This window comes from Aotus nancymaae, unplaced genomic scaffold, assembly GCF_030222135.1.
Source record: "Aotus nancymaae isolate 86718 unplaced genomic scaffold, 86718_ANA_hifiasm-v0.15.2.pri h1tg000030l, whole genome shotgun sequence".
Lineage (NCBI taxonomy): Eukaryota > Metazoa > Chordata > Mammalia > Primates > Aotidae > Aotus > Aotus nancymaae.
This window is the reverse complement of record NW_026988443.1, coordinates 35,263,073-35,272,295: the sequence shown is the minus strand read 5'-3', so window position 1 is coordinate 35,272,295 and position 9,223 is coordinate 35,263,073. Positions and strand designations below refer to the sequence as shown.

At 47.9% G+C, this 9,223-nt stretch overlaps 1 protein-coding gene across 1 annotated transcript in view; it reads left to right on the top strand.

Annotated features, from left to right (window-relative positions):
* Nucleotides 1–1,059: 1,059 nt before the first annotated feature.
* Nucleotides 1,060–9,223, top strand: part of CDYL2 (chromodomain Y like 2) — a 198,973-nt gene continuing 190,809 nt past the window's right edge. Inside the window, exon 1 of the mRNA XM_021671053.2 lies at nucleotides 1,060–1,121. Coding sequence (XP_021526728.1) covers nucleotides 1,098–1,121 — 24 coding nt within the window. The 5' untranslated portion in view covers nucleotides 1,060–1,097. The remainder of the gene's footprint in view (nucleotides 1,122–9,223) is intronic.

Sequence of the window (9,223 nt, the reverse complement as noted above, 5' to 3'; positions counted from 1 at the left end):
GAACAACTAAGTGCTCCATTAATTACACTCCTCACTTGTGGATTCAAAGTCCCTGTGGGCAGGGTCCCAGTTGTGCCTGTCCAGAGACACTGTGCACTTGGGTTGACTCTGGTAAATGTTGAGTAAGGAGATGAGTGAATGAACGGGGCAGAGGGGTTGTTGAGGGAAGGCCATGCCTGGCTCTAAAGACTTTCCAGGGTTTATGGGGTGGCCACGCCTGTCCTCGATCCCCATGGCACCTCTGGATGGGCCACTTCATCCCTCCTCCCTGTGGCCTCCACATCTTACAACCCAGCCTGCAGGGAGGGGCCGCGGAGCCCCGAGGGGCCAGGTCTCCCAGGCGGCGCCCACCCCGCTTGAGGGTGGAGGAGGGAGGTGGGGACCCCGGGCCGGCGGGGCTCCGCTGGGGTTCCTTCCCTGCGGTCTGCAGTCACAGCCCTCTACCTGGCTTCCCGGCCGCCCCTTCGCGGCCCCGGATCGGGCACGCCCAGAAGGCACCTGGTCCGCCTCCCCCCGGGGGCCCCGCCAGCTGCCCCCGAAGCCGGCCCGGGGTAGCGGGGAGGGCCCGAGCGCTCGTCGCCTCCGGGACCGGTCCCCCGGGGCGCGGCCAGGCAGCAGCCCCCGCCTCCCCGCCCCGGGGGCCGGGCCGGGCTCCCGGGGGGCGGGGACTCGCCCAGTGGCAGCAGCGTCCGGGCCGGCGGCGGGCGCCGGGCGGCTTCCTGCAGGCGGCGCCCGGGCGAGCCGTTGCCGGCTGCAGCCACCGCCGCTGGGTCGCCGGGTCGCGGGGGCCGTGGCACTCGGGCCGCGTCCGTGCCTCCCGGGCGCGCTGCGCGGCCGTCGCTGCTGCCCGCGCTCGTGCCGCCGCCGCCGCCGCCGCCGCTGCCGGTTACGCCAGCCCCGCCGCCGCCCGCTCTGATTCTGCGCATAGGCAGCCCCCAAGCCTGTCATTCTGCAAAAACACAGTTTACTCAACACACCACACACACTCGCACACACACGCGCGCACACACACGCGCACACCGGCCCCCGCGCGCACACGCACGGAGGGCGCGAGCGAGCAGACGCGCACACCGGCGAGCCAAGTTCCGCAGCCTGGCATGGCTTCTGGGGACCTTTACGAGGTACGGGGACGCGGGGGCGCGGGCCGGCCCCAGCCCGCGGGCGGCGGCGGGCGGCGGCGGCGGGCGGCGGGGACCGGGCCGGGGCCGGGGCCGGGCGCAATCCGGAGTTGGCGAGCCCGCGGCGGCGGCGGCGGCGGCGGCCGGAGGGTGGCGGGGGCCGGGCGCGCCTCCCGCCCGCCGCCCGCCGCCTCCCGCGGCGCCCGCGCCCGCTCCCTCTTTCTCTTTCTCTCGCACACACACTCTCTTACTCCATCTACTTTGCGGCCTTGGAGGGGAAGGAGGAAGCCGGGCGGAGCCGGGGCGGGGGAGGTAGCGGTCCCGGGGAGGTGTTTCTCGCCCGACGAGCCGCCTCGAGTGCAGAAAGTACAGGTAAAAGTCGGCGCCGGACGTGCTGGGAATGCGGGGGGCCGCGCCGCGGCCGGTGGGGGTGTGTGTTTTGGGGTGCGCGGCCGGGCTGGGCCGGGGGCGCGGGGGAGGAGGGGGCGGGCGATCCGAGCGGAGCCCGGCCGGGGTGAGGCGGGGTGCCAGGGGGCTGCGAAGGAGACGGCTGGGTTGAGGTTCGGGGGTACACCCTCCAAACCGCTCCCCGGGGCCCCCGGGCCACCTCCCTCACCCACCACCTGCTGCCCCCGCACCGGCTCCGACGACCTCCGGGCTCGGAAGGGGCGGCCCTTGCGGGTGTTGTGCTCTCTAGGGGCGAAAGGGGGCGCTGCAGAGGTCCCTGGGTGGGAGGAAACGTGGAAGTCTGAGGCGACGGGGACACAGGACTCGGATGCGAGCCCAGCGCCCAGCACTCTCGTCACCCTCGGCGGATACCTGGCTCTAGGTCCACATGGGTAGTGGCCAGCATTGGATACTCTCATGTCTTCCCAGAAGTGGCGAAGGAAGAAATTAGTCTGGCATCTTTCAAACAATGAAGGGATACCCATGGTCTTTGGGGAGCAAGGGCTTAGGAACACACCTGTTTTGCTTTGGGTTTTCCACAAGTGGGCAAAACAAGGAACAGACACTACTCCCCGGAGGGAATGGCCTCAGAGGTCTTGGCCGCCAAGACCAGGACCAGGTTCAGGATAAAGAAGCTAAGAGACCAGGCGTCTTCAAACAGAGGGGTTGTTGGGCCTCCAAGAAACTAGACGCACGGGTGAACCTGGACCTGCACTTCCCTGACAATAAATTGGTTAACACGACCTCTGGTTCTCAAGGCTTTGGACTCCATTGAGATGAGCACCCTGAAGGGGTAGAATTAGCCTTTTGCATAAGGCATTGCAGGGTGATCCACCCACGACAGACTGCAGGGGTGATTCATAAGAAGCTTTTTCCTCTAGGCCCTCATGGGCAGTTGAAGCTTTTTCAGATGATGGGTTTGCTGACTGGTGTGAGAGAAGAAGAATGGAGAACAGGCAAGTTAGCATCTTGGTCTCCTGTGTGACCAGGGTCTTGTGGACGATTCTGGAGTTGAGGAGGCCCAGGCCTTGATTGCCGGCCCGCAGGTTCAGGTGGGGTGGGTGGGAGACCTTAGAGCTCCTTGGAAGAATGGTATACCTTGCCCTCTTCACTACTCTGTGGCCTTCCTCATCTCTATGCTAAGAGACAAGATGAAGTCGGATAGAGACCTGGTGAAGAACTGCGGCACATGTGGCCAATGGATCACCCAAGTACCTTGATCTATTTCAAGATGGTGGAACAATTCTGAAATGGAAAATTGAAGCACAGTAAAATAGAAGGTTCCGTTGAGCTTCCTGAAGTATAACCGGCACTGTGGGGACATTGGCTAAGAGTAGATAATATTTAGGAGTGAAGCTGATCTTGTTGGAATCTTGGAGTTTTTTACCCATTGAGGTTGAGTCAGCAAAGAGCCGTTGACCTCGCCTGAGTGAAAAGTTGTATCTTGAAGGTGTTAAGAGGATATACTAGGAGCCGTCAGTATTTCCCCATTTAAAATTTGGAACTTATGAACCTTCTGGGGATAATTTCTTGTTTAATGTTGATCTGCAACTGCCCTCCTTAACGCTGGTAATTGTAGTTGCCAGATGAGTCAGTTAAGAGGAGAGTTTTCAAAATGGCCTTGAAACTATCTTAGCACCTCAAGAGTTTTCATAGAATTTCAATAAGCGGGACAATAATAATAATACTTCTGTGATAGTAGGTAATTGTACTAGATGGAAAATGACTTTCCCGTGGCTGATTATTTGCATAGTCATTACTAAAAGGGCTAAATTGCTTTACGAGAATATAACCAATGTCAACATTTTTATAGCCTGTGTCTACAATACATAACATATACTGAAGAATTTAATTTATTGTTCAAATTTAGCTTTAAGAACAATTAAGAAGTACTAAGTGTACATTAGCCTATATATTTCTGACTGTAAAGTTGTTGTGTGGGTAAAAAGTAGGCTATTGATTTAAGAAAAATATTGGAATATCCAGTATGTTAACTGGCCTTGAAAGGAAAAAAAAAGAAAACATTTCGTTCTAAATAATGAGACCTGTTTATTACTTTAATTAAATATTATACTAAAGTGTACATAAAATGTGGCTTCTTGCAATACAGTTTTAGAGGGCTAAGCATGCTTACATTTGTAATTGATATATTTCACCTGTTTGTCTGCTGACATTATCTTTGACCCTTTATGGTGAAGTGTGATTTGGATTGTAGAGATTCTTCATCTTTTCTTTGGCGTTTTAGACAATGAAATTGTAAAGAGTGAACCTCCATGAAGCAGTTTTTAGGAATAGGTGCTGATTTTTAAAGACACCAGAAAATGAAAACTTTGTTTATGTAATAGACTCTTCAATCGTAATGAGGAAATAAGGAATCAAGCTCAAGTTCCAGAATTTTGGATCTTGATAGATTGTTCTGCTTTGTTTCTCCTGTAGCAGAGTTCTCATCATCTTCTGGTGTATTGCAGCCATCGGTTATAGGAAGGCTGCCGTCGGTTATAGGTGATTTTAAATTTTGGGTTATGTCTTCGAGTCAGGTGTCTGTCAGGATCCAAAGTGAAATTTCTCATCAGGATGCCTTCTGCTTGGTCTGTATTCTGCTAAATGTAGGGGCCATGGTGTGGCAGCCTGTGAGCCAGGTCTCGGCTGCATACACATTTTGCCTTGCCTCAGTGGTAGGTAAGAAAAACAATTTGAACACTTTCAGATGGAGCATGCAACCTCTAGTGTGTCCCTGTCCCCTCGCTCCCTATTACCAAGCACCCAGTCTCCTTAAATTATTCACTGGGCTCCAGTAGACATTAGAGTTTGCAGCCCCAGACTCTAGTCAGTCTTTTGCTTAGATGTGTGGGTGTCAGGAAGACATAATCAGTGGCATAGGCACTCAGCGTTCTTGTCTGTCTCTGGGTCTCTACCTGCTTGTACATTCAATTGTTGACTGAATCAGTGAGCAGAAGACTGATTTAAGTATATCAAGTACCTTGTGTGACCTTCGTTGTCCTTATGTGCGTGTTACTGTTCACTCTCTTTTCTTTCCCAAGCTCTTGGCCTCTTGGTGGTGATAAAACCGTGGGTAGGGGTGGCTCAGTTCTCTCTCTCTAGGGAAGTGTCCACAACTATCCAGTTTTTTGGGGATCCTTTCGGTTTGCAGTTGGTTTAATCTACAGATGTGGAACCCGTAGGTATGGAGGCTGACAGAATCTACACCTGGCATTCTGTAAAATCATGCACCACTGAGAATAACGGAGTATATAGGAAAAACAGGATTGAGGCAGACCACTAAAGAGATGTGGAATGTTTTTAGCAAGTTGGTCCACCCTTTGCAGTGTCTACATTGAGCTTAGCTTCCCTTTTGTCTCTGGATTGTACAGGGCATTTGCTTCTAAGAGAGACCATTTTATTGAAATTAAATCTGATCCAGGGCGTAGCCTTCTTCATTTATCTGTATAAGGAGAAGTGTTTTCATTGCTGTTCTTGCAGTTTTGCCGTGAGGTCAACATGGTGGAAAGTATAGTGGTACTCGAAGCCACTGAATCAGCTACTACTCATGTTAAAGAAAGGCATTTGAGTGCATTTCCAGCTTTGTTCTAAGATCTTCACACATTGTTAAGTCTTTCTCTTTCCCTGTGATAGTGCTTACCTTGATTGCTGCAAAGTATTAACAAAGTAGAAAAAATAGTATATGAACCAAAACAGACATCGTTCCTCTATTTATCAATCACGCCTGAGGTCATTCCTGTCAAAGAAATACATGTACTAGCAGAACTGATGGTCTGTGATACAACTTCTTGAATCTTTGTACCAGTATTCAAAGAGGCAGATATCTTCAGAGAAAATGTTATCGGTTAGATTGGATTGATTTTTTGGCGTGTAGTAGACACCTGATGAATATGGAATGAGTATATGATTCTCCCACCTCTCGAAAGTTATTTTAAATTATTCCCTCTGGGCAGTCATCAGCTTATTTTCAAGTAGGCTTTTATGTCAGGTCACTCCTTAGTGCATGAGATAATTTCTTCAGGGGCTTAAGCTGTCCTAGTAAGGAGTTGATATGGCTCCTTGCAGCCTGGCCAGTTGCTAAGAAGTGGTTCAGGCCTGGTGATTATTGAAGATCTTTGTATTAGAGACTTGCTTTTACATTGCCAAGATTTGGATCCTTCTGTAGCTCTCAGATGGTCAAAAGAAGTATAGGTGTGGTTGAATTCATAACACCATCTTACATTTGTTATTTCATATTTATAGACCACCAAATATATGCCAGGGACTTGGGGAACAGTGATGATCACATCATCCATGAGCCCAGTGGGAGATACAGTTAAGAAAACAAGTATTTTACAGTGCAGTGGGGAAAGTGGGGAAGATGGGGTTCTCCAGGAGCATGTTGTGGGGTGGGATATGAGAGAATGACCAGAGTTGTTTGAGAATATTTATTTTCTTTTCTGTTGTTGAAAGTAACTTGTATTCATCGTTGCATCTCTAAGAAGTAAAAACAAAAAAGAGGCCGGGTGCGGTGGCTCAAGCCTGTAATCCCATCACTTTGGGAGGCCGAGACGGGTGGATCACGAGGTCAAGAGATCGAGACCGTCCTGGTCAACATGGTGAAACCCCGTCTCTACTAATACAAAAAATTAGCTGGGCATGGTGGCGCGTGCCTGTAATCCCAGCTACTCAGGAGGCTGAGGCAGGAGAATTGCCTGAACCCAGGAGGCGGAGGTTGCGGTGAGCCGTGATCGCGCCATTGCACTCCAGCCTGGGTAACGAGCGAAACTCCGCCTCAAAAAAAAAACAAAAAAAAACAAAAAAGAAATACAATATCTAAGATAACTATTGCTATATATTTAGTATGTAATTGATGTTGAATAAATACCAATGTGATATCTGAATTAATTAAAATGTTAGCTTTTTGGGGGTAGTTACAAAAGTGGGGCTGGGGCTGGGTCTGTTTTCTACAGATGTTTATGTAATTAAAAAAACCAAATAGGGATATTAGGTACATATTCTTTATAACCTATTTTATTTTCACGTAAGTATATATATAAAATATATATAATGTAGATAAACATTTTATCAAATGCTAAAATATTTTGTGTTATGATTTTTAAATGACGGGTTAGTTTTCCCTTGAACACACCATGTTTTCTATAACGAATCCCCTGCTATTGGACATCTACATAGTTTCCACTTGTAAACCATTACAAATATTGATGTTATGAACATCCATAAACACAATTATGTACTTGTATGCATATCTTATTATTTTCTTCAGCATAAATTCTGAGAAGTGAAATTGCTGTGTAAAGTTGACCCTTGAACAACACTTGGATTAGGGGCACTGGTCCCCCTTTGAAGTTGAAAATTCACATATAACTTTTGACTTCCCAGAAACTTAACTACTAATAGCCTGCTGTTGACTGGAAGTCTTACTGATAGCATAAACAGTTGATGAACATACATTTGTATGTTATATATATTATATACTCTATTCTTACAATAAAGTAAGCTAAAGGAGAGAAAATTTTATTAAGAAAAATCATAAGGAATAGAAAATATATTTTCTGTTCATTAAGTGGAAGTAGATAATAATAAAGGTTTTCATCTTCATTGCCTTCCCATTGAGTAGACTGAGGAAGAGGAGGAAGAGGAAGGGTTGGCCTTGCTGTCTCAGGAATGGCGGAAGCAGAAGGAAAGGAAATCTACCTATAAATGACCTGCACAGGCTGGACATGGTGGCTCATGCCTGTAATCCCAGCACTGTGGGAGGCTGAGGTAGGCGGATAGCTTGAGCCCAGGAATTACAGACCAGCCTGGATAACATGGAGAAGCCCTATCTCTACTATAAAGATACAAAAAATTAGCTGGGCATAGGTGTTTTATGCCTGTAGTTCCAGATACTCAGGAGGCTGAGGTTGGGGGAATTGAGTCTGGGAGAAAGAGGTTGCAGTGAGCCAAGATCACACCACTGCACCCCAACCTGGGTGACAGAGTAAGGCTCTGTCTCCAAAAAAAAAAACCCAAAAAACAAAAAACAAAGCCTGCATAATTCAAACCTGTTTGTTCAAGGATCAACTGTAGTTTGATGAATGGGAACGTTTTTACATTTTTAATGCTGTTGATACATATTCCCAGATTGTCCTTCAGAAATGAACAGCGGTTTAGGTTAGAGGAAGAGTAGAAGTGGGGCAACCAGTTAATGTGCTGTTTCCGTAGTTGAAACAAAGATGATGGTGGCTTGAACGAATGGTAGTGGCAATGGAGAGGAATGGTTGCAGTTGAAAGACTGAAAAAGAGTCAACATTTGATATATCCCTCAGACTTATGTTTGGTGGCATATAATAGAAAATGTACAATAACAGTGGCTTAAACAAGGTTTGTTCTTTTACATGAAATAAAGTTTAGAATTAGGCAGTAACAGGGTTGATTGGTATGATGTGCTGTGTGACATTGTCAGAGTACCAGGTAACCTGAAATAAAAGATATTTCTCTCTTTTGTCATCTTCATCTGTCGCTTCTATCCTGAATGTCACTTGGTGGCTATGGAACTCTACCTGTCTTTTTTATAAGAGGTTACAGGAAGAATACAAGGGTGAAAGTTGAGTCTTCTCTCTTGGTGGAATGTCCATGGTGGCTTCGGAGCTCTACCTGTCTCTTTTGTGAGAGGTTACAGGAAGGATACAAGGGTTGAAACTTGAGTCTTCTCTCCATAAACAGTTATCTGGAAGTTCCATACAATCCTGTTTTCTTCTGTTGGCCTAAAGATAATTATGTGGTCACATGTAGCAGAAAATGTAATTTTCAGCTGTAGTTTCTCCTCTCCTCCTCAAATAAAACTTGATTGATGGTATGTAGGGATGGGAGAAAGACAGGAGGTAAGGTATAATTTTTAGGCTTCCATTCCAGTCCATTAGGTGGATAGTGGAGCCGGGGATGAGCATTGGTTGAAGGGAGTGGAGGCAGTTGAAAGGACAGTGAGTTTGGAGTGTTTGTTGAACATCCAGGTACAGATGTCCACAGCAGCAAGTCATGTGTGCCTGAAGCTCAGGAGCCCTATTTGGCACGGAGATAGAGATTGGTGGATTATAATTAAAGCCAAAGAACAGTGTGTAAACATGAGGAGGGGTCTTGTGATGGAGAAAGTGGACATTTTAGAGATAGAAGAAAGGAGATAAGATCAGATGTACAGAGGTAGCAAGAGAGGTAGGAAAAGAAAGAGGTGTTGCTGGTATGGAAGGCAATGGAAAATTGCATTTTAAGGAAGAGGGGATGGTCAGTAGTGTCCTTTGGAGTTAATAACCAGTGAGTCACTGGTAACCTCGGGGTTCATCTATTCCAGGCTATTCCGTGTAATGTGTTAGTGGGTCAGGGGTGGCTTGATTGCAGTGTGATGAGTCGTCTGGGAGTCTGGGTCTTCTGGATTTAGAGACATCTTGTATGGACAACTGTTCTAAGAGTGTTAGGTGTGACATCCAGGGTGACATGGGAGAATGGATTAGTTATCTCCACTTTCCTAGTTCTATACACTCTCTGCCCCTTTGAATGACGTGGATAGCAAAAGATTGTGGTGTAGACTTTGGATGACTGGATCTACGTGTTTAGAAGAGATGATTTTTCCATAAGCCCTACAAACCCATCTCCTGCTGACCTATAACAGATGTGTTTCA